This window comes from Cariama cristata, unplaced genomic scaffold (genome assembly GCF_000690535.1).
Source record: "Cariama cristata isolate BGI_N322 unplaced genomic scaffold, ASM69053v1 scaffold11351, whole genome shotgun sequence".
Taxonomy (NCBI): Eukaryota; Metazoa; Chordata; class Aves; order Cariamiformes; family Cariamidae; genus Cariama; species Cariama cristata.
Genome location: NW_009598712.1, coordinates 3,112 through 28,847, shown reverse-complemented (window position 1 = coordinate 28,847; position 25,736 = coordinate 3,112). Strand labels below are relative to the sequence as shown.

Genomic DNA, 25,736 nt, shown 5'->3' with positions numbered 1-25,736 from the left:
AGACCATGAAATGCGATACAGTATTATGCTTTGAATTTATATGTAAAGGTCATATTAGCAACCATATTTGCTTAATATAAGGTGCAGTATTAACACTGATGGTTGACATTAATATTTACTTAAAATTACAATTCAGCTACTTTGCTGGTAGCTATCAGTTTGGGGGGAGGGGGAAACCCTTTGGATTATTCTAGAATAAAAAAATATGGTACTGGAAATCTGAACAGTAGATAGAGTGTTGCTGTCGTGTTAGTTTGTTAGGTCCTTCAAATCCCTGTTTAGTAATTGTAAGGACAGTTCGGGGCCCCGGTTCCTGTTAATGTAACTGACTGCAGAATTCCTTTTGACAAGTGCCATTTAGCCCTGTGGGCCTTGTTGTTTGCTAGGTTAAAATTAACGGGAGTTTTCAGTACCAGCAGTGCAGTGTCTCCTATCAGGTGCTTGGGTTGGTTGCTTCTTTCTGTGGGCATGCTGGTGCTTTTGCAGGTTTTCCTGCTCATCCTTTTGCTGCCTTACAGCTTTTTAGCACTGGGGTATCAGGCCCTGTTTTGGGACGGTCTGTGATGGGTATAGCAAGGAGAGGTTTTGATCCTGCTCTCTGTAAGTTGTTCCCTCTGCTCTCACCCTCTCTCATGGGTGATTCAGACCCTTGGGTCTTTGGCGATGCCTGGGATCATCACCTGAGTCTGCTTTGCTCTATAAGAGACAGCTTCCAAAACTTTTAAATACTGGCTATGTCTGTGACAGAGTATGTTGGGGGGGTGTGGGGGGGAGCTCAGGGGCAAGGAAAAGTGTCTTGCCTGGGTTTGTGGTGTGGTAGGTGAACAGCAGGTCCAGTATCACATGGTACCAGTACATGGAACATATTTAGTTACTGGAATATTACTTTCTGTGTTTCGGGTAAAGCTATATAAATTCAAAAGCGTTCTAGATACGGAGAAGGACTAGTGTCTGTGTAGCTTTGGGACTAGGAAAACATTTGCTTCTGAGTTGCTGTCATTGAGTCTTGCAATGGTGAGGCTCTCTAATCTTATTTAAAAAAAAAAAAGTGTAATTGTCCTGTGTTAAGTTGACTACTGGACATAAATTAGCTGCGTGCTGCTTGAGGGGTTGGAAAATCCACAGTGAATATGTTTGATGCAGAGTTGCCGAGAAGCTCTTCTGGTGCGTGGGAGCTTGAGTTTTGAAAGTGACCATTGACCTAGAGAGAAATTGGTTTGCGTTGTTGCAATCTGCAGTAGGTGAGAGCGGAAAGCGTTCTGTGTTTTGTCTTGTTCCCTCTAAAAGAGGCGGTGGGTATCTGCTGCTGAAACTTGGAAAGGTCTCTGTAGCCTCAGTGTGTATGAGGCCAAGGGGTTTTATTCAGGAAACTGAAAAGAAGATTTGGAGGCCTGACCTAGAGTGACTGTGTAATGAGTAATATAGCTGTCTCTCGCTTTATCGCATGTTTTTCAGAGCAAAGGTGAAAATTGGTTAAGAAGGCTTTTAAGAGACTGAATTGACTTCAGCCTCGGCGAAGCGAAGCAGTATGATGGGTTTACTCCAGTTTTTCGGTCTGGCTCATAGTTGGTGCGCTGGGCGAATCCACTTTGGGGTATGCGCTTCCACTGTGCAGGCAGGAAATTATTTATGAGTCGGTGAAGTGGCTATAAGCTGGAGTGTGTTATAGTGACATACGTTCATATATTAGCGAGCGTGGAAATTACTCTTATTGAATGAGATTCTCATTAATTTCAGTGAGATTTACATAATTCCTGAGTGCATACACAGCATTTAATGTGAAGGAGAGGAATGTTTTTGTGCCGTGAAATAGCTTTGTAACTCTCGTTCAGTAGCAGTGCAGCTGATGTACAGAGCCTTAATTTTGTTAAGTAGGTTTCAAACGCAAGCTTGGTGTTTTGTATGTTATCAGAAAGAACGAGTACTTGTGACAGGAAGGTAGGGAAGTTTGTTCTTGGTAGTTGGTGAGGATGTGCACTTTGCATTTTGCTTTGCAGAGCTGGCGTCCCTGGGAGAGGCTGAAATGGGGGTGTGACTGAGGGGCTGAGAGCAGAAGTCAGGTTTTGTTGGATCACTTATGAAGCAATTGGGACTACAGCTGACCTCTCTTCATGTGATTCTTGATGTTTCTCAAGATCACCTCTTCCTCCAAGGAGCCAGGTTGTCGTGTCGTATCCAGATGTCAGGGCATCGCTTCCTTGTGCAGCCAATTTATCTTGGCGTTGTCTTCTGGATTTCTTTCAAAACTCTGGTTCAGTGGTGAACAAGGTTTTATGGTAATCAAATCTCATTGACATTAGTGCTCATCTGTGAAGAAGTTCTTTCTCTATGGACCTCCTTGTTTCTAGTGTTTACACCATCGTGACTCTGCTCTACATGTCTGTGTTCGTTACAGGTCAGTGATCATTAACAGGAATAGATCCCGATGAGGTGTAGATCATCTATTTTGTTTAATTACCGTTTCAGAGTATTGCCTGCCTTTTGGAATACTAAGGTGTAGGAAGTCATGACTTTGGCTTTATGTTCTGCTGTTTCAGAAGCGCTTTGTCCTTCTTTCAAAGGGAAATGAAGGAACCCTGTGATATTTGTGCATACTGTGTAAGAAAATGAGGTGAAGAGGTGTTGCTATTTAATATTACAGAAGTGGGGAAATGAGAAGAGGACCTTTTGGGTACAGGCTTTGAAAATTGAATAATAAACTAACCTGTATTACAAACAAACAGATACAGTGATCAGTGGAGATAAAGCAACTGTGTGACTGAGAGAAAGGGCCTCAAAATTGGTGATTATATACAATTTGAGCATACAGGGCCTGAAAGTCAGGCACGAAGACCTGATTTAGAAGATGGTTTTATTCATAAATGTTAGGATTGATGAGAGATGATTAGAGGTGTGACTTAAATATCTGTAATGAATAATTTCTTCCATTACCTGACCTCTGATAGCAGATAGAGAAGCCAGTGTTGGCTTTTTTCTGCTTTTGGTAGTGACTAGGGTAAAGTGTATTTGGGAAGGAGATGGAGGCAGCCTGTTTCTACTGTTTATCATTTACCTAGGAGGTTAGGATGGCAGTTTGCAAACTCAGACACATTTGAAGGACAGCTTCCTTCAGACCCTTAAGAGAGGAGCTAAAATAATAGCTCTTCGTTAGGTGTGCAGCTAAACCAACTGGGTACAAAACAGCTGGATTGCAATCTGCTTTCATGTTTATCCTGCTTTTTGCTTTTTACCACTCTTCTTATCTCTGTATCATTTCTGTAGTAATCAACTATCATGGCATCATTTGAAGACAAACATGCTTTTACATGTTGGAAACTGATAAATGGTCAACACTGAGGAGAGCTATGTATGCTTACTGTAGCTCTTAGAGAAATAGGAATTGCTAAATTGTTATGGTTCTGGTGGAGGAGCATGAACTTGCGTTGAAGGCTTTGACCATGTTGGAGGTGATGTCGTTGTTAATAGTTACACCAGCTCTAGCTTCTCCACCAAGAATTCAGCCCAACGTGGGAGCACAGCTTCATGTGTGGATGTAAATCACGTATCTGCGCTGCTGTAGTTGGTTTAACAAGATGATAACACGTTTCTACTGAAGACAAACACTTAAATAAGATACTTGTGAAAGTATTCTGGTGTCTAATGTGAACGAATAAAATACATGATTCTGGCGTTTTTTTAAAAAAATGTTCAGTGGAGTAAGGATGACCATGTAACATGCCGAAGTACCGTAAAGAAGGGCAAGAAGAGGGGCTGAGAAGTAGAGTTCATTCTTGTTTAGAAACTGCCTGCGTGTTCTGTACAGGGCTTTCACCAGGGATGTCAGTACAGCTGAAGCTGCAAGGGGAGCTCGACTTGGCAGCGGGGAGTTGCTAGGGCTCGGATATGACCAAAACAGAATACAAATGTCTCTTAACATCCTCTTGATTTATACTAGGAACGTAATAATTATATCTTTTTTGCAGCTTTGTTTTGAGGTTCCCATAGCACAACATCCACCTTCGGGAGTTTATTTGTTTTGGCAAAGTTGGGGTACGCGTGCTAAAGCAGCCTCTGTTTCTCCGCTAGCACTTTCTGCAGCACTGCACGGCCTGGATCGCTGCCATTGCGGCTACATCTGTGGTTTGTTGGGACATGGCTTTAGCAGTGAGAGTACTGAACATCACCTACTGAATCTCTTTGTATAGCTTCTCTGTTCTTCAGATGTCTCATTGAAATAATAATTTGCTACTGTTCAGCTTTCGTGGTTCAGCATGTCTGGGGATTGCAGCACTTTCCGTGAGTTCAGTTTGAAATACTTCATGGAAGAATTTGATCTTATTAACTTCTGTCTCACATGAGGCAATCGAGATATCGTCGCTGGCAGATCAGTGATGGAGTTGACAGTAAAGGAGAGTCTTTGGTGTTGCCCGGTGCTGTAGTTTCTGGAAGGTGGAGTCCTGTTTTTACTCTGTGTGTTCGTGGTTGATGTGATAAGCTTCACCGCAGAAGGTGGCAAGACTGAGGCAGAACTGAAAATAACCTTGAACTGAGATATAGTAATAAGAGGATACCTTATTTTTAAACTGTGATTCCGAGTGACTGGCCATTGAGGATTTGCAAATTACATAAATATGTATTAGATAATTTAACAGTATGTTACTAATCTTTTGCAAAGTAGTATTGTCACAGAAGAGTAGAAGAATTCAAACTGAGGGGGACTTCTGGAGGTTAGCTGTGGTGCTTTCCCTAGATCTGGTATTCCTGGATGAGGTCTATTGAATCTTGTCTTAAAATAGAAATAAAGTGTAATCCCAACAATGTCTTGACTTGGTTCTGCTGGGAATAGTGGCTTGAGTATCAGAAGTCAGGGTTAAAGTCGGTGAACGTGGTGTAACTGCTTACAGGACTGGTCACTGGCAGCGTGGTGCATTAGCATCTAAACCAGTTTCTGGTTTTTTGTCCTGTAAATCACCCACCAGGCATTACTGGGTTCCTTCCCTTGGCCTAGAGGAGGCTGCGTCCACATCACTTGCAGCGTCTTTAGTGGTGACACGACTAAACACTGCGTATTAAAAACAGCCCACAAAGGACTGCAGCGAATGGAGTGTGTTGGATTACTGATAAAAAGTGTTTTGCAAACTCTTACCCCTGCTCTAGCAGAAAGGTGTAGCAGATCTGTTGGGTTGTAGGGATTACGTAAACATTGAGTAGGAGGTGTGTGTAATATTGCTTATGTGCCACCCTAAGTGTCTGTGGTTGTTGTAAGAAGCACTGCTTTGATACAGGTGCGTTATCTGAGGAGGGCCATAATTTAGTCTGAATCCTAACATGTGGTTGAACTTCTGTGCTTTGTCCTCAAGTCCATAGTCAGGTTTTTTTTTTTCTTTGCTTCTGCACGTGTACTCAACAGCTGCATCTGTAAGGACTTGCCTGGATGAGATTTGGGAGTGAAAATCAGAAGTGTTCTCTTGCATTTTCAGCATATCCGGTTTACTTATCTAACAGTTTTAAATTGCTGCATCTTTTATGTTCTGATTGGATCAATTTTCGTCAAATCATGATCCAAAGCAGAAGCAGAAGATGGCACAACTCCCCAAGTAAATGTATAGCTACAGGTCCTCCAGGGGAACAAGGCTGGTGTCACCTCTTGGGGCCATCCCCTTGCTCCCGCAGCACCTGAGCTCTGCCCTCCGTGAATCTGGAAGGACTGCTTCACTGTTGCCTTTCCCTTGCATGCCTTGCCTTAGCTGGCAAGTCTTTCCCTGTCAGCATAGCCATGGGGATGGCAACCTCTTGGGAATAGCCCAGAAACCTCTCGGGAATGAGGAAAAGGCCATACCTCATCAGGGATTTTCTGGAAGTGTTTTGCTCCCCAGTTTATGCTTCTGGATTTCCACTTCGAGACCTTGTTGTAGGTACAGTAATTAAAATGGGCAACTGATCTTAAGGCATTGCTTGCTCTCCTTTCTTCATACCGTACCACCCATTTCAAATGATGCTATCTAATTTAATTTGCTTTTTGTTTCTACCATTGTGTTTTTCTCTTTGCTATCAATGTAACTTGAATACAAATCAGCCTGTTTTATGCGAGAGTCTTTACTTGATTTTAACCTGTAAGGAAATGATGCTGACTTGCTTGCTTATGCATTGACTCCCTCACTTGAAATCATGTAGCTCATTGTGAAATATTAGTCTCTGCAATACACTTAGCAAAGGCAGTTGCGTTAGACTTTGTGTGTCTTTAAAAGTAATTGCTAGTTTTTCCTTTTTTCTGTGTGTATGAATCTAACACTAGACGTTGTAGCTTCTGGGAGTCTTAAAGGTAAGTCATCTTTTGGAGCTCGATAACCTCATTATATGCTGTAATATGGAACGTAGCTCTCAGTCTGTATCAGAAGAATTGCTATAAACTCTGATTATTATTAAGAAAAACAACTACAAGCGTTTCCTCATGTGTTTTTCTTGCCCATCTATAAATAGGTGCGTTCCATGGATGAACTGAATCATGATTTTCAAGCGCTTGCTCTGGAAGGACGAGCTATGGGAGAGGTAAGTGAAAGGCCTATAGAAAAAAAATCTGTGGGTTGGGGAGGGGGGCAATAAATAACAGTTTTTGAGGCTGCTGGAGTGATTCTGAACTTGAGAGTTCTCCATTATGACTGTGAAGCTTGTGTGTGTGTGTGTGCGCACTTTAACAAAATAAAAACCTGTCAGGCTGGAATACATCTTAGTAGGAGGAACAGCTAAGCCCTCCACCTGTTGTATCATCAAACAGTAAAATGGTGGTTGTAAAAGAACAGTTAGAAATATGTCTTGTGACAAGTGTTAGAATACTTGTAGCATGTTTATTTTTGGATCCAGTGATCTCAGACCCCATAATATTGTGGGTTTAGTTGTCTGTCATTGTCTACTGCGCTGTTTCCACTCCTGGTCACCTTTTGACTCTTGTCATAAAGCACAGGACTGTGTTTAACGTTTAAAGCAGCTGGGCAATGTAATCAAGGGCTGCAGAAGTGATAAGCGCTTCGGACAGGTCAAAGGACTGAGCAGGAGTTGTCAGATAATGGACCCTTCGGTTCTAACTTTATAGAAACCCAGTGAAAGTTATTTTAATTTCACAGCACAGTAAGGAGGTGGCAGATTTGGGGGAGATGGCCATTGGTTTTCTTTGAAAGGAGAGAATTTACCTATTTTTAGGGTGACTTGAAAGAATAGCAAGTTACTGTGGTTGGCTGTGTTAGGTTCCTGAAAGTTGGATATAAACGCTTTTCCTTGCCTCATTCCCTTTTCCTTTATAGTCAGTCCCTTTAGAGGCTTGTGGAAGAACAGAGATGTGAAAATCATGTCTTGGAGGAGGATATTGATGTACAGCAGGTCAACTTGATTTAGGTCTGTTGTTTTGGAGAGCCTTCCTTTTGTGTTCCTGTCTGTCAAGTTCAGACGAGTTTTATTTTCTCTGCATTTAGTCCATCCTATCTCTGTTACCTAGTTTGAGCCAGGTTTTTTATTAAAAGACCACAAACCAAACCAAAACACCCAAAATGTAAAAAAAACCCAAAGCAAACGAAAAACCCACAACAGCTCTAGAAACCAAAAATTACTGTTTCGGAGAAAACAGCAAACCGGGACTGTTGTTTGGTGGAATTCATAAGAAGCTACCCTCTCTCAGGTGAAAGATTTTGGGGAATTCATGGTGTTTGCAGCTTAGCTTCTCTCTTCTCCTTTCCTTCCTTCCTTCTCTGGAAGATCATAATACTGAGTTACATTTTAATTTGACATTACTTGAGAGGAAAATCTCTGTTTCTCTAGATTATATTAACCTACATTGAGACTATTGACTAAGAGTAGGTGAAAATGATTTACAAAAGAGAAAACATGACATTAAAAATCCGTCTAAAGCGGCTGAAAAACAGTTGATGTGCCTCCATATGAAGCATGCCAGTGGAATGACGGGGGTGTGAATGTTCTCTGAATATTATTTTTAACACCTCACTTGGGTAAGACGTTCATTTTCAGATATAGAGTGTACATGCTCTTTGAAAGCCTGTTAAGACTAAGTACAGCGTTTGTACTTAACGTGGCATTAGGTCATGTTAGCTTAAATGCCTGAAGGCATTCCTACATGTGTTGATTTTTACCAACTCTTAGTTGATTTAGCCATTTCTTGAGAAGTGAAGTTGGATTTGTTGATTTGGAGGATGTGAAGTTTGCCTTCCAATGATGACTCATCTTCCCCCCTCTCTTCTTCTTGTAACTGTGATGCAAAAAGTTTTGGAGATGGCATCCTTTTGTCACTGGGCTTTTCCACATACTGGAACACGCATGTTTTTCCAGGAAAGGTGACATTTCACCCTTCTCTTTAAGCTAAGATACTATCTCTTGTTTCTCTTGGGTTTTTTTCTCCTTCAGTCCACAGTTTCCTTTCTTTGTCCATTGAATTTTCTCTGTATTTCCCCAAGGTATTTCAACATAGATCCAGCTGGCTGATTTAAGGAACTATGTAAACTGAGATCCCTGCAGGATATGCGTATTGGCTTTCAAGACTGTTCTTCAGCTACAGACTTTGATTTTGTGCAGCATGCCCTATCTATTGCAAGGCACTAATGGTGTCCTGCCCCCCTCCTGCTCCTGGAATGTGAAAGAAACTCATGGAGAAAGTCAGTGTACTAAGAAAAAAAAATTAAGTCTAAAAGAAATGAAGAAAAGAGCGAATTTGATTTGTATTTCTTTATCTTGTGTCTTCTGAGCCTTAGTGTCAATGATGATACTTTGAGTTGATAGTGGAAAAACCAGGAGGAGAAAGAGGAGGAAAAGAGTGTTTACACATTTAGTATTTCTTTTTATCTTCTTGTTTTCTGTCTTCTTAGTAAGCAACATCATAATTTTAGTGATTTAAGGAGTCTGGGCCTCTGAAGACATCAGAGCTTTTTTTTTTTTAAAGGGTGCTGTCAAACAATTAAATCTCTTATCTGCATTTTCACAGCAGGATAGATAATGTTTGGTGATGAACAGATATCCTAATCTGGGAAAATTAAATATAGTTTAAAATACGCCACAGCTTTCATCTGCCTTGTGGCTGTTTCTGACTCCAAAATGCCCCCCCCCTCCACTGCAGCCAGCCTTGTACCCCCCTAAAATTTCTGTGCAAGTGGAAGTGCAATACTTTCTCAAGTATTGAAAAGAAGAGCCACCGAAACACTTTTGCTCTGCTCTAAAATGGAAAAGATTTGGGCTGTTGATAGTGATCATGGTCGATAATGTTGAAAGTAGCCTTCTAAAAGGGGTATCTGTTCGCCCCCTTTTTTTAGCGCTTTGTCCAGGTTGTTAGTTGTAATGAAGGAAGTCATCTTGGAACCTTACTACACACCATGTAAACGTAATGAAATCTTCGCTACTTCTGTATCGAACTCCCTTTCTTAGCAGATGTTGAACTGGAAAGTAATAAAAAGCAATAGTTTATAGCAGTTGATGAAGGAAGAGAATTGCGCATCAGAAGTCGCACGTAAGGGCCAATCGGTTTTGCTGCTTTAGCACATAGAGCAGAACATGTGTCTGTGCTGTCTTCTGAGGTCTTTGATCACACAGCGGTGATACTTATCTGAGGCTTAACATGAGCTGTGTAAGTTCTCTTTCTTTTCTGGCCTTTGAGACAGGGAAGCTGGATATCTGCTTTTCTTCGCTTAAATCCCTTGTATCTGTAGGTTTGCAGTATTGAATATTTGTGCAGTGTCTTTTTGGGATAGTGGACAGTGCAGAGAGACTGCGAGGTGGTGTTTGTCATCAGTGTATTACCTATGTTTTGAACTGCGGCACCGTTCTTGATTTGGTAGTAGGTTATGCTGTGAGATAAGCCTGTGTCTAGAATAAAAGAGCAGCTGAGTGAGTAGCTAGCTGTAACTTAATCCAGGAGGGTGGGAGGAGGATGGGAACAGAAAGACATTAGGCAACTGGGAGGTACTTCCAAAAATGGAAGAAATTCGGTCAAAAATGTTGAAGTATGGGTATCGAGGGTAACAGTGAATCTTACCTTTCACTTGAAAAGAAATGCTGGTAAGAAATAATTTCTACTTCATCTGATGAGCTTTTAATTATTGCTGTCTGCTGCTGTCATCTGCAGGTTTTTGTGCCGGAGTTTCGTGTAGGTCTGATTCTCGCCAAACAGTGAAATGGCTACCACCCCCGTGGTTCATTGTAGCAGAGCTCTTAAACATCAAAGGCTGACGTGATGGGTACTTCACCATGTCATGTTTATGTCCCCTTGATGCAATTGGTTAGGTCCTAGATAAGCCCCTGTCTCTCAGTGACCAGTGCTTTTTGGACTTTTTATGTAGAATGGTTGTGACACTAGGCCTGGATCTTCTTGTATCTGGCTTAAAAAAGAAAAAACCAAACAAAACCCGAGCAAATAACCCTAAAAAAAAAAAAACCCCAAGCCCTGATGTGACTCTGCTTTCCCTGCTAACGATGCCGTTACTGTGTTCTCATAAACTTATGATTCATTGGCAGCTGGGCTGGGAAGTATTGAGAGTTTTGAATAATATTTCTGTTCAGGTTTGTTTTTTTCTTTTTTCCTCTTCAGTGTATCTAGCGCTAGCAGCATTAGAAATGGGAGGATTGAAGCCGTGTTTATGAAGTGTGATGTTGCCGCAGCAGCTACGCTGGCATGTCAGGATGGCTCTGTGCAGGGTCTGAGGGAACCAGAACCGGGGCGAGAGCTGAGCAGGAACACACTGGGGGACAATGAGGCAACTCCAGAGGGGCAGCTCACGGCTGGGGGCTCAGTGAAATGTAGTTAAACTGCTTAACGGCTTACCATCCTGGCAAGATGGAGAGGTTTTGTTTTATTTTGTTTTAACCTTCCCTACTATATTCCCAATCATATGATCATGCCCCCTGCTTTTTTGGTTTGTTTTTGTGCTGTCAGACCCTCCTGCAAACCAGTTTAACTCCCTGAGCCTTCAGAAAACTGCCTGTTCTTTGGAACAGAGGAGCAAATGCCATTCTTGTGGCAACTGTACGGCTCCTGGTGGCACTCCAGCTCGGATTGCTTGCTGTGTGCTCAGCCTCCCTATCTTGTTTGTTTTTTAGATGGCAACGTTTATTTAGGGTACATAAGGTCTTAGTGTTTGTAAACCTGCAGTGCTGCCCAAATGTGACTTGTAAATACATGCTCTGCCTTCTCCTACCTGTTGCTGCAGATAAACTGAGTTCTCCGACTGCACAGATGGTGTCTTTTACCTTAATATTTGCCTTGTCTGAAGGGGATCAGTTTACTTAATTTGTCTAATTCGTAATCCCATCTCAGTGGGATCTATATGCACAGGCTCTGTACTTGGTTGTAGAATTGCTTTTGTTGATGTGTAAGTCAACCTCTCCCCTCCTCCCCGCTCTGCTAAATTGACTATTGGCCTAACTCTGTAAGTCCTCGGTAAGAGGGCTTAGAAGGATTATTTTCATATTAGATAGGGTCAATTTTAATAAAAACCAGGGAACAAATGAACTAGTCTACTTCTAAACTGCTGCATGTTCTTTTTTTAATTTCCAACCTGAAGAACCGGATGATATTCACTTAAAATAATTTTGGTGGGATTTTTTTTTGTTCCATTGCAACTGACAACTTTTCTTGAGGAAATATTCATCGTCTTGGCAGCCTGTTGCATAATTCAGTACAGATGATTACTGCTTGCTAAACCTCCAGTTTTGGTTGGAGCAGTACTAGACAGAACAAGGACCCTCACTGCCATCTGTTCATACTGTGTTTTGGTTTTTTCCCTCCCCAATATCTGTAAATACATCCGGAATCTGTATGTAAAATAAACATTTAAATTCTATTTCTTTCTGCCGATGGTACAGAGCTTCCAGTTGGAAACTTTATGCTTCTGGGGGGAAAAGATTAAACTATAGGGGAGAGAGCTGTAGTTGTTTGTGCAGTAAGGGTGTGTGTGTGCACGAGATAGTGAGTATTAGAATTTTTTTCTAATCCTTGTCTGTGATTCACTGCAAAACCGTAAGGTGTTTGGGTGCAGTTCTTCAGGGTCTTGTTGGTAAGTGGATGTGTTTTCACCCTTAAGACAGGGGTAGAGGGTAAGGGAAACAACAAAGGGCTAAATTAGTCTCAAGTCACCCTCCAGCCAGAGGAAATGGCCTTGCTACATTTTGTGGTAGGGACCCAGTTTGTATGGTGAGGAAAATTGAAATATTTATTTAAATGAGCAACCAGAATACAAATAAAAGCCTGCTCTGTATATTCCACTTCATAACACAGCTTGTTGCTGTGGTTCATAAACACATATTCATATGAAGTGTTCATTTTCCTTATCTTTCAGTTAGGAGTGTGTGCCTGGTTTATGCAGCTGTATATGCAATGTGTCTGAACCTGGTGCCTCATGTCTTCAGATATCCCTTTCCACATCATTTAGTGTATCATTTTGTTGTAATTGAGATTTGAAAGCGTTTCCTGAAAAGCAGCATACCTGTGTGGGCAATATTGGTTTAAGAGATTCTTGTTCTTACAGGGACCAGGGGCTGCTTGCTGGTGTGTAGCAAACTTCTCCCCATACCTCCTCGAGCCCTCTCAGAGGCCAAATGTTCAGCCTGCTCTTTGCCAGGGCTCTGACTGATTTGCAACATGGACCTGCAAAAGATTGCTCTTTATAAAGGAGGGCTTTGAGAGAGGCACGTGCTCTGGCAGCTGGGACACAAAGGGGGAAATATCTTTGCCTGGTGTTACTGCTGAAGACAAAGTACTGTCGAAGCATGACCTTACTCCCATGAACTGTGCTGGAGCTGCTGATTTGGAAATATGTTGTAAATTTTAAAATGGTGGAAATAAATCTCATTTTGTTGCCATTGTTTATATTGCATGAGAAAGCGAGTACCTCCAAGTATTAAAACCGAGAAGGGAGGTTGAACTTAGTTACCTGCAGCAGACTTCCTCAGGAGAAGTAACTACTGAGCCTTCACACGTGTTTGCTTCAGGTTTTAGGTTTACTTTAAAAATGTTGAGATGACCTATTGCTGTGACTGTACTTAGCAGGCAGTTACTGGGCTCCCTGTTGCCCTTTTCTGTGCTGGTTTACGGATGCAGATTTCCTGTTAGGTTTGCACTATACTTGATTTTTTTGCTTAAGTTCCATCTTGCCTCTTACCTTAAGTAGAAATAAATTTCATGAGTTTAGAATTCGCTATTGCTTTCTTGTATGTATCAGGAAAACTTCTTAACATTTTGGAAACTCAGGAGGTTATGAAAGTAGTTTGATTTTCTTGTATTCTTTCCTTGAAAAGAAAATGCTCTTATTCTGCTCATTCTTTCCTGTCTCCTTTCTGCAAGCCCATGCCCCCTCTCATCCTTGTTTGAGATGTGACTGCTGAACAGACTGTGTCCTTCTACACTGTTAGGTATTGTCAAAGGAAACGAGAAGTGTTCAGTTGCAGCTAAAATTTTGCTTAATCGATCTGTATTGCTTTCTTCTTCAAAATTCCTTGAAATGGAATGAGAAGGAGAGTAGTTATTTTTGCTGGGGTGGCAGCAGCAGGAGTGAAAAAGCTGCGTATATGGGACTGACAGAAGCTTATAAAAAAATTGTAACACCCCTGATGTGTGTTTATGTTTATAAATACTAGAAAGCACTGACTTGGCTTTCAGCTCCCTCATGTCACCCCACGGTGCAGATGGAGGAACAGGTTAATCTGTGTGTTTTGAAATGAGTTTTGCTGATGGGAGTTGCTTGTCCTTATAGTTGTCTGGAGTTATTTTTGGATTACATGAAAGAGGAGTACGGTGCAAGTTTCCCTGTTTTTATCATTCAGTTGAGAGAATCATGAGCAGTCCTACGCTGTGTTTACAGTGCAATGATACATCCTAAAGTCACCGACACATTTCTAAAAAGTGAGTGACGTGCCGATATCTCATGGTGTTTTCTGCTACTGGTTGCAGAGAAGGAGCAGCTGGGGAAAACACTGTGTTTTCTACTCAGTGGTTTGAGAGTTAAAAGAACAAGTTGGGTCTTGTCCTCTCAGTAGGAAGGCGGCAATAAAAACCCAGAGGAAGCTTAGCACTTGTATTAAAATGCTTTCTTACTTTGAATTTTAACCTTTCTGAGAGGTCTGGTTGGAAATTACTTGCTGCTCAAAAAGATGGAAACTAGAATGGGATACCTTGTAGAGAAAATAGGCAATTAAATGCTCTTGCTTGGACAGACTATGTGCAGGATACGGAGCTTGTAGGCATGGATGGTGTGTGAAATATTAAAGAACTGGGGAAAACAAAATTTTGGCATTTTTGTACTGAAAAGTTCTGATACTCAGAGCCAGTGTTTTGAACTGATATTTGACTGTAAGGAAAGGAAGAAGAGACTTCTTGGACACAAGGAAGAAATTCTTTACAGTGAGGGTGGTGAGACACTGCAACAGGTTGCCCAGAGAAGTTGTGGATCATAGAATCACAGAATGGTTTGGGTTGGAAAGGACCTTTAAAGGCCATCTAGTCCAGCCCCCTGCAATGAGCAGGGACATCTTCAACCAGATCAGGTTGCTCAGAACCCCGTCGAACCTGACCTTGAATGTTTCCAGGGATGGAGCATCGACCACCTCTCTGGGCAACCTGTGCCAGTGCCTCACCACCCTCAGAGTAAAACATTTCTTCCTTCTATTGAGTGTAAATCTACCCTCTTTTAGTTTAAAACCATTACCCCTTGTCCTGTTGCTACAGGTCCTACTGAAAAGTCTGTCCCCATCTTTCTTACAAGCCTCCTTTAAGTACTGAAAGGCCACACGAAGGTCTTCCTGGATCCTTTTCTTCTCCAGGATGAACAACCCCAACTCTCTCAGCCTTTCCTCATTGGTGAGATGTTCCATACCTCTCGTCATTTTTGTGGATGCCCCATCATTGGAAATGTTCAAGGTCAGGTTGGACGGGGCTTTGAGCAACCTGGAAGGTGCTCGAAAGATGTCCATGCTCATGGCGGGGGGGGGGCGTGGATTAGATGATCTTTGCAGGTCCCTTCCAACTCAAAACCATTCTGTGATTTCAGACTCTGCATCTGTAATGAATATTGTGAAGCAGAGTGGGTACAAGTCCTGTGTGTCCCTGACACTTTTTGTACAGCTGTTTCACCTACCCTAGGGACAGCCCAGGTACTGCAGTCCGTACGTCCAGGTAGGGTTGACGTGCACATACCTTTGAAGGACTTTGCAGTACACTGCATCGTGCTTGGCCGTAGAAGATGAATGAGCTCATTTCATCCTTAGTTTGAAAACTAATCTGAAGATTTTTGCTTTTGAATTAGTAGGAGGAAGGCTATTGCGAGTTGGAAGAGAATGTTGGGATGGAGAAGTAAGTTATACAAGTGTATACTTTCAGTAAAAGAAAAACTGCAATTTAATTGAGCAACATTAATCTGTAAATTAAATTTTGTTTAGTGCTGTGGCAACAAACAGCACACACGCACACATACACAGTGTCTTCAGCCTTGCACGTGGATCTCGGCTGGTTCAGAAGTGGCGACCGCTGTGCTGGAGCTCCTGGTGTTCCTGGCACAAGAGGAGCGTTACTGGCAGACCTCATCCTAAAATTTGACCAGTTATATGTTAGTTTGAGATGTTGATTCAACCTCTGTAGGTGAGGATTGCTTTGTTTTACATTTGTGCATGCTTGTGTAGACAGTATGCAGGTGTATGCATAAATGTTTCAGTTCAGCTGGAAAATGCATCTGGGCCAGCTCTTGCTCCTGGCTTACAGCCAGCAGCAACAGTGGGCTGAGGAGCTGGGAGTGTGTTTCTGCTGCCGTAAAACTTGCACGTCTGTGTATGGCTTGAGGTTTGACCGAGAGCCCCTGAAGTAGCAGTGCTTCTGCTCTGAGGTCTGCTCAGATGTCATGCCTGCCCTCCATCTTGTGCCTGAAGAAGCTTTTTTTTTTTCTTCTCCAAAGGAGTTGCATTTCTTTATTTCTTTTTCCCCTTGTAGGCGACTGCCGTGTTGAAGTCATGGATTGATCTTTTTCTCTACTGATCTTGGCATAAAGGATAACTTTTAGTTAACGGCAGCCTTGAGCGTTAGTTAAATAGCGGAATGTAATTGCTCTCTTATCTGTGGTGGGTTGATTTTTTTGTTTGTTTTATTTTTTTTAGAATTTGGAAGGAATTCTGGTTTTCAGGTGTGGGGTAGAATTAATGGTGCTTTCATTATAATACCTGTCTTCTGTGTGACATGTCCAGTTATCCAAACCTGAACCTTGGGTTTAATCTCATACATACAGACCTGCTCCACAATACGTTTCTGAATAAACAAATCTTCGTTAAATTAAAAAGTAAATGGTGAGCACAACTTTTCTGATCGTCTGTGGTGAACCAGAGTACACTGCAAGCTGGGAGCTCTTAAATCATTTATGCTTGCTTCATCTTCATTCAGCAGCCTATTGACTCTGTTATACTGTAGCCTTAGATTTGCACGTCTGCTGATGGAGTATAGAGTTATCAACGCTTCTAATATGTAGGAGACATCGACTAATCTGATGATTCTTGTTTGTTCTGTGGTAATTTCAAACAGATGCAAGTACTTGTTAATCTTCCAGTTCCTTTAGTTTTATTCCAACTTCAGCAGGCAAGGCTCATTTATTTTGTTAATTTGCTATGAATGTACTGTTGTTTCCTGACTGAATTGCATACGTCTCATTCAGCCAGAAGATTTAATTTGAAGATTGTATGCTTGAATTCCAAGGCACTTAAGCAGGGCTGGAAATTCCCCTTGCCATATGTAGATGCTACGCGGCGGGTGTTTCCTCGGCGAAGCTGATATTTTCAAAATACATCTGCTAAATAGGGCACATTGTTCTTTCTGCTATCTTCTGAACTTCCAAACAACCTTCCTTGGATTCATTCAAGCCAAGGATGACTTTCTGTCTCGTTCTCAGTAAGTGCATAACATTTTTTTTTCTTTTCATCCAGTAGGAACCATACATGCGTGGCAGGTGCCGTGGCCCGGAACTGTTCATTCTTATTAGTGTTTACAAATAACCTTCATAGCATGGAGAGTCCTCAGCAGTCATTAAATAAGTGAGAAGTGAGAGCTCTTGGCACCTCTTGAGCTATTCTGTCCCTGCCAGCATCAGAACCTCAGTATTTGAAGGCAAGAATTTGTGCTGGAGATGCTGGGTAGTTTTAGAGGTATCCTCACAGCTCAGGTGGAAGTTATGATAATGTTCTGATCAGAACAGGTTTTCTCTGCTAATATTTTTCTTGCAAGTAGCTCTCGTGCTGAGAGGCTGGAGAATGTAAATTGTATGTGTGTGCTTGTGTGTGGGGTTCATAAAGCATTTAAGAATGTAAGAGGATTGCGGAGATTGAATCGTTATCTCAGTTGCTGTATGGCTTTCACCCTAGGAGTATAAATATCTTGATTATAAAGCATGTATCAGTTTGTGTTTAATGATTGATTCATGTTTAGAAGGGAGACGCTTATGGTTTATGTTTGCATTTTATACTTATTTTAATCATGCTTTGTTTTTGTTTTTGTTTTTTTTTTAATTGCAGCAGCTGTTGCCGGGTAAAAAGTTTTGGGAATCTGATGATTCCAGCAAAGATGGACCAAAAGGGATATTTCTGGGAGATCAGTGGAGAGACAGTGCTTGGGGAACATCAGGTAGCTCAATTATTTACTTAATTTAGTTGGGGCTGAATACAGAAATGTGCAACTCATCTACTCAAAATTGCTGGCCAGTGTCGTTGACACAGCTTTTAAAACGTTTTTAAAAACATCTGTTTTACATAATAGAAAACTAGTAGAAAAACCCACATTGCTTTGTGATAGAGTTAAAAGATATCCATAGTTATAAAAAGGTTGTCTAATGTGGACATGTGTACCCTCATGTTTATGTGCTTAAAAATTCTAGATTGCCATTAAAATTTCAATTTAAACTTTCTGATTTATTTTCTGCCTTTGGATGGATTACTTGTAAGTTTGAACAAAGATATTAGAGAACAAGATTAGTAAAAAAAAAACAAACCGAAACAAAAAACCAACGCCACAATTTTTAAAATACTAAACCAGCCAACCAAAACCCAACAACATTCAGTTTAAAAAAGAAAAAAAAGTGATGTTTTGGATTAGTAGTGTTGAAGTTTATCTGCCAAGAATTTTGTTCTTGGATCAGAGACTGTCCCTTCTTTTGAATTGAAAGGGAGAGTGTTCAGGTTGGTGTTAGTTACATGGCGAAAAATCACATGCATGTGCTGAATTTGAAATGCTAACCTTTTACCTTTTTATTTTCTGTGCCTGCTATATGTAATGTATATGCTCCTTAAACACTGCTGAGTATCTCGTGCAGTTTCCGAACAACTGCATGGAACTACAGCTCCAGGGGAGAAGTGATTTAGAGCAACTTCACTGTTGTGTGGTTTTTTTTTTTTTTTTGCTGAAAATATCCATTATTAGGGTGAAGGTATTGGGATAGTGATAAGGACTTTTTTTTATTATTTAAACTTAAAAATGACTGTGAAAAGGGGATAAATCTTCTCAAAATCTGATCAGCTGAATCTTGCAGACTGACTGGGTATTGGGGAGATTTCTGGGGAGCTGCTGCCTCCAGCTGTCTGACTTACCTGTCCGCAGTGGATCTCCATAGTAGCGCCTGCATCCAGTCCTCAACAACAGTTTGTGCCAGGTTGGATTAATATAAACTGAAATTGAGGGTGGATTAAAGGCCTGAGCCAGACTCTGAACAGCAACAGCTGAGAAGGAGACTTTCTCCCTTGTTGCCTGTGTTGTTAGGCTGGTTACATCTACCAGACAGGCAGGGTAGACATCTGGGGGAGGTAACCTCCTACGCTGGCTGATCACAGATCTCTGTGAGTCAAAGCCCTTCGTCTCATCTCTTCCTTTGTTTATTCTCAATTAATCCTGCACACCTTACAGCCTTTATTCCTGAGCCACGGCCTGCACGGGTGTCTGTGAGTCTGGGAAGTCATAGTTTCCACTTTTGCTCATCTGAAATGGAGAACAGCCATGGTCTGAGCAGTTGCTCAAGGTGACTGCTTCAGAGTAAGGAGTGCAACTTGGAGGTGGGGTGTGGAAGTGTCCTTGGCCAGAAGACTCGTTTGTTCCATGAACAGTGGAATTAATGAAGCCTGGTTTTCTGTAAGATGCCCTTCGCTCCATCCATTTTCCTTTCTGTCTGTGTCCACAGTATGCACTGCAGTCCTCCCATATGGCTTTGGTTCTTCACTACTCTACCTTGAAGTTGTAGTTTTAAAGCATTTAAAGCCAGTACCGCTAAAAGAAGCAGTCCTGTCTGATGCAAGCCCCTCCTTTCTTCCCCTCCTGGTGGTACGAGTAGTTTTGCAGCAGTGCAATGAAACCTGCTGGGGAATTGATCTGGGTTAAGAGTAACTTTTCTCTTTTCTTTGTTAGCTTTATCCCCAAAAAGTCTCCCCAGCCCACTTCGCTTTGTGGCCGCATAGATGTTTGTGCTGGCTTGAGGGAGAAAGCAGGAAAATGTAGCCAGGAGTAATGACAGAATAGAATTACTTCTCTTGATAGCTTATGCCTGCTTTATAAGGAAACTACAGTGTCAATATCATTGCATATCCCTTCCACCATCCCCTGGCAACTACTGTATCTGCTGCCTTTTATTTTTGATGCGCTGACTGTTGCCAGTCTGAGCCGCCAGGAGCAGAGAACTTCTTCCCTTCCCTCGGTGGGGATGTAGGGTCACTTTCTCCTGCCCAGCCAGCAATTTTTGTAGAGCTCGTAAGGACTTGGAGACATCTGTCCTCAGTCTGTTCTGGTTGGATCTCAAACCCGCAGGCTGCAAGGATAATAAAGGGACGGGGCTGATGCAGGAGGACAGGGAATGAGGAAGAAGAAATGAAGTTCTCATAAACTTTTTCCTGAGGAAATAGCAGCTAAGAGAAACTCTGATCATGACATGAATATGGCAGTTCATATGACCAAGAGAACAAATGTAGGCTGGTGTAACGCTAGGGTGATGTTTTAAATGACCAAGACAGATTGTTTTTTCACTGTACTAATGCAAGAGTTTTACTTAAACTAAAAACTAGAACTTTGGTTTTTTTTAATTGCTAACTTAGAGACTTAAATTTCTGAAATTTTATGATTTTAGACTTTAAATGTAGTTATTGCTTGTAGGTTTACAGGCTCTAGTATTTAAAAAAAATGAGAAAGCCATCCTGCTTTTTCTAACGGACATCATCAGAGTCAAAAAAGTTGGCGCTTCTCTAGTACAATTAATACCCTAGAGAGTACGTATTTATTGACTTGCCTCCTTTGAATAGTTGGATCTACTTATAAGAATTACACATGTTTTTGTTCCAGATCACTCTGTTTCCCAACCAATTATGGTTCAGAGAAGACCTGGTCAGGGGTTTCATGTGAATAGTGAAGTCAACTCAGTGCTTTCACCACGGTCAGAAAGTGGAGGACTTGGAGTTAGCATGGTGGAGTATGTGTTGAGCTCATCTCCTGGAGATTCCTGCCTAAGGAAAGGAGGATTTGTAAGTGTGCCTGATTCTCACATTTGAGTTCCCATTGTGTTATTTTCTCCATTTGCTGCTTGGTTTGTTTGTTTGTTAATCCATTCCTAAAGGCAGATGTTTCTTCTTTTATTTGCTCTTAGTTTAGCTATCTTTCTTAAAACGGGTAGGTTTGCAGTTTAACTGTTGTTCTTGATTTAGGGGATGCAGTATGGGAGATGAGTGTAAAGGATGTGAAGGTTGCTGACATTCCCTAGTTCTTCAGATAAGCATACTGGCAGTAACCCCCGTCTAAGCTTTGTCGTTGGAAAAGTATGCAAATATACCCGTGGTTTTTGAATGAGCGTGTGGCTGCTTTGTTGCTGGCTAAGAACAAAAAGCTCCATGTAATGATGCTAGAAACATAATGTAGCTACAAAAGCCACTCCAGCTGGGGAATGCTTTCAAGAGCATATCGTTTCCTACAGAGAAATGGCATTAGTCGCTGTGCTTCGTGGGGTGGGGAAGGGAGCACAGTTGCTGCTGCCTCAAATCTGAGGATGTGGTGAGAGAGGGATCATCAAGCCCCATCCCTGTAGTGGGGGAAAAAGGGGCCGCATCTCAGCTCTACTCATCGGCCAAGCGCTAGACCAGGAATTGTTGAAAAAATGTAAAAGCGGAGTAGGTTTATTACTGTTAGACTGCTGTACTCATCTCTTCAGGGAGCTGATTTGTGGTTTCCTTCATCCATCCTCTTATTTTTGTCCCTCATTAATGGGCAGCTGATAACCTTTTTGAACCCTGAACCTAGGAAAGATGATTTTAGAGAAATGAACAATCAGTGGAAGGAACCAATTTATCATCTGAATTGGTGCTCCGCAGCATGGATAGTCAGGATGCCAGTTCTGAAATGAAGGGTTTCACTGGTGAATATCACATTGTTTGGGTGAGAATTGGGCTCCAAATTTGTGTTTACAATTGGCATTTCCAAGCCTGCTCTTTAATATTAAGGAAACACAATTTTATTTTCTTTAAGAAGAAGCATCAGAAGATGAATGCTTTTAAAACAATCTTTTTTTCTAAGGGGAGGGGAGAATCCCCCCTCCAATTAGAGAGAAAGGAAAAATTATTTAGTTGATACAGGGTTCAAATGCCCTGTTATGTATGGAGTACTTTTCCCTCAAATGAAGTGGAAGACAGGGTTTGAATGTCCGTCTTTGTGACGGCACCAAAGCTGTCTCTGATAAATGTTTATATGTCCCTTGAAGTTTTTTATCGTAAATTATGTTGTTTTTCCTCTCCTTTTTGTTGCTCAAAACTCTGCCCCAGGCATAATCACCCTTTATTCTTCTCCCAAGTGAAATAAAATGCAGACATTAAGGGAAGAAATGCTGCAGATGTAATACCACTCATAAAATGCTCAACAGAACAGAAATCCTTTTTTTTTTTTTCTTTTTTTCCTTGCTTTTTCCCCCCCCAAAGAATGTACATTAGGATCATACGAACCAATGATTGAGCTAGGGATTTACTTGAGTGCTCTTAAATGAGCCATACCTTGGAATTCACTGTGCAAATCACAGTAATGTCCCCCAAAAACGAGGTGATCCTGTTCTGCTCAAATACCTCCACTTGTCCAGTCAGTTACTGCCTCTTTGACACTGAGACAGTGACTTTCGGAGAAGTGCTAATTCAGTTTTTACCACTTCAGTACATGCTGTCCTATTTAAAAGCTCCTGAGTTAATTTTGAAGTGCCTAAGTCCCATCTAGAAAGAGGATTTGGATAAGTATTCTTTAAAATTATTTTTGAGTGGGGTTTTTAGAGCCTATAGAAGCAGACCTTGAATTACTAAATGGAAGAAACTGAATAGATAGATAAAACCTCTCTTGGAAGAATGAGAACTGTTTCCCTTATTTCTTCAGTTTTGATTGACTGTTTTGCTTTTTTACATTTTTATTTGTAAGAACTAATGTTTGCAAGTGACTGACTTTATTGTGACATGTTTCTTTGATTTGTTACCGTCTCAGAATAAAAGTAAAATTGATCTGAAAACGAAGCTTATTAAAATAATGTCTCTTTTGCCTAGGGGCCAAGGGATGCAGAGAATGATGAGAATGACAAAGGGGATAAGAAAAATAAGGGCACATTTGATGGCGATAAATTAGGAGATCTGAAGGAGGAGGGGGATGTGATGGATAAAACAAATGGTTTGCCTGTGCAGAATGGAATCGACGCAGATGTCAAAGACTTCAGGTACGTACACTGTTAGTTAATAATTAGTTAGTGTCACACTGTCGTGGTTTAACCTGAACCAGCAACTCAGCCCCACCCAACCGCTCTATTGTTCCCCCCTGGTGGGATGGTGGAGAGAATCAGAAGAGTAAAAGTGAGAATACTTGTGGGTTGAGATAAAGACAGCTTTTAATAGAGAAAGCAAAAGCTGCGCACGCAAGCAAAGCAGCACAAGGAGTTCATTACTCACCGCCCATGGGCAGGCCGGTGCTCAGCCATCTCCAGGAAAGCAGGGCTCCATCACGTGAAATGGTGACTTGGGAAGATAAATGCCATCACTCCCAACATCCACTGCTTCCTTCTTCTTGCCCCAGCTGTAGACGCTGGGCATGACGTCATATGGCATGGAATATCCCTTTGGTTGTTGGGGTCAGCTGTCCTGGCTGTGTCCCCTCCCAGTTCCTTGTCCCCCCCCAGCCTCCTTGCTGGTGGGCTGGGGTGAGAGGCAGAAAAAGGCCTTAGCTCTGTGTAAGACCTGCTCAGCAACAACTAAAACATCCCTGAATTACCAACGCTGTTTCCAGCACAAATCCGAAACACAACCCCATACCAGCTCCTATGAAGAAAATTAACTCTATCCCAGCGAAAACCAGCACACACATTTAACTTTATTTTTTGAAAGATTTTCCATGCTGTAGTGAAAAAGCCCTTGATTCATTGAAACACTGTCATAAGGACGTTGTCATGTACGCAGGGAAGCACTGTGAGAAGGTGGACGATAAACTCTGATAGCTCCAGTCTGCGCAGACCTGGTTCTGTGTATTGTAATCTTGTTTTATTTTCACACCTTTTTTAATTACTTGGTGTGGGATTCCTATGGAAGTACCTACTGAAGATATTGACTCTGCTTATATACTAGTCTAAATTACAGCTGGGGTTTTGGACTTGTTCCTTGTAGCTCCCAAGAGATTAAAGCCTTCTGAAATTGTGGCTTATTGATGTAATCAATGCATTTGAATTTCTTGCTAGCTTACCTACTTGGTGTGCCTTGTGTTGACATGTAGGAAAACTGTAAAAGCAAAACATACGTGTTGTGAGGCGCATACTGTTAGCCCTTGCATTGAGATAAACTGTTTCCCACTTGAGCCCAATGCTTATGTTAAGTAATTAAGAAACCATAGCAGCTACTTTAGAAAGGTTTCAAGTGAGATACAGTGCCAGAGCATCACATGGTTAATAATTACTAAATAGCTTTATAAAAAAATAACTTTGGCGTTTCTGAAATCTTGTCTTCTTGTGACTGACTCCCTCAGTTGAGGAGAAAAAAGAAACAATTTTTTTACGCTTGTACTATAACAGATCTCTGAGGCAGGGAGACTGGGGGTTTTGTGGGTGATTTTTTTTGTTTGTTTTTTTAAATACATACATTGTTCTGTAGAATTCATTTAGGGAACTATTTCAGACTGTCCTTTTATTTCTTTTTTCCCCTTTATCACAACATCTGCAAGCAGTTCTGGTGAGTACTAGTGTTGCTGTTAATTGATGCTGTGTGACTTAACATTAAACGGACGTGCTTGATGACAAGTATCTTTTCTTTCTGCTTAGCCGTACACCTGGTAATTGCCAGAACTCTGCTAGTGAAGTGGATCTTCTGGGTCCAAACCAGAATGGATCAGAGGGCTTAGCTCAGCTGGCAAGTACTAATGGTGCCAAGCCGGTGGAGGATTTCTCCAATATTGAGTCCCAGAGTGTCCCTCTGGATCCCATGGAGCACGTTGGCATGGAGCCTCTTCAGTTTGATTATTCTGGCACTCAAGTACCTGTGGACTCGGCCGCAGCCACTGTGGGACTCTTCGATTACAATTCCCAGCAGCAGGTAAAGTGTCGGCTGTTGGTCCTACCCTACCGCTCCAGTTCCTCCGGTAGAGTCATCGTGGGGTTAGCGTGAGGTCTTGTCTTCGGGAGAGGGATGGAGGAAGGCTTGGAATGGTTTCATCGTCTCTATGCTGTCTATACAGTGCTGCGTGTATCATCCTAGGGAGCTCGAGGCAGGAGATTTGCTTAACGTGGCTGTCTGAACAGCAGTCTTAAGGACCTGTAATAAACAGCAGTTATCAACAGCACTTTTCTGTGTATTAATTTTTAGCTTGAGTAAGTTTGCATTGGAGAAGAGCTTTAAATCAGTAAAAAGTGCTAAGCAACAAAAAACACCCCACCCTCGAACCTTTAAATTGACTCAAAGCCTCAGTGTTGCAGCCCTGCTTTGGGATCTCTGCAGTACCGAACCAGAGCAGACTAAAGGAATAATGAGTTTAAACTGGCTCACTCATACTTGTCCATGGTTTGAAAGCTGTGGTCAGAGTCCAATGCTACAAAACTTTGTCCCAGCCCAGTGAGTTTGTTTGACCTTTTCTCCCATGCAAGCGGCCCAAGCTTCTCATCCCGGGCAAGTAACCGAAGTCCTTCCTTTGTTGTTGGCTTCTCTTGAATGCTGGGCCTAGATCCAATGATCAACTTGTAATCCACTCCTGTTCCTGCTAATTTGGGTAACGATTGTAAACTTTTATTGCTTTCCTTTTGTAAGTATCATATTCCTTAAAGAAGAATAAAATCCTTTGTTGTAGCAGATTGTGAGAATATATAGCCATCCCTGGGTTTCCTGAAATACCTCATATTTTTTAGCAAAATAACCTGTTGACACTCTATATTGAGGAAAGACTGTGCTAAAGACCCACCTTCAGAGTGTTATCATAGTCTTAAAAGCAATGTAAATATCTGTGTTATAGCTTGATCGGTTGTTTTATTATATAGCTTGTTTGAGAGGTTAATGATGGAAATTTTTTTAATGATTAAACTAAATAGCTGCTGTATAGTTCAAAAGAAAATAAAAAAAGCTAGTTTCAAATCTTTGTCTTACTCTGGTGTAGTACCTTGAATGCAAGAATTACTTTTCAGACAGTGAAACTTGTGTATTTTTTTTTTTAAAACAGTATGTTGGAGCTAAATAAGTGAACTGCTTTTTAAAGAACTGTTAGATTTGGGAAACTAACTGCAGGAATG

General features: G+C 41.5%; 1 protein-coding gene across 1 annotated transcript in view; it reads left to right on the top strand.

Annotated features, from left to right (window-relative positions):
- Nucleotides 1-25,736, top strand: part of LOC104168720 (pumilio homolog 1-like) — a gene marked incomplete at its 3' end in the record, with an annotated part of 34,885 nt that overhangs the window by 8,938 nt on the left and 211 nt on the right. Inside the window, exons 2-6 of the mRNA XM_009709405.1 lie at nucleotides 6,460-6,528; nucleotides 17,509-17,617; nucleotides 20,309-20,487; nucleotides 22,531-22,697; nucleotides 24,282-24,552. Of these exons, the coding sequence (XP_009707707.1) occupies nucleotides 6,460-6,528; nucleotides 17,509-17,617; nucleotides 20,309-20,487; nucleotides 22,531-22,697; nucleotides 24,282-24,552 (795 nt within the window). The remainder of the gene's footprint in view (nucleotides 1-6,459; nucleotides 6,529-17,508; nucleotides 17,618-20,308; nucleotides 20,488-22,530; nucleotides 22,698-24,281; nucleotides 24,553-25,736) is intronic.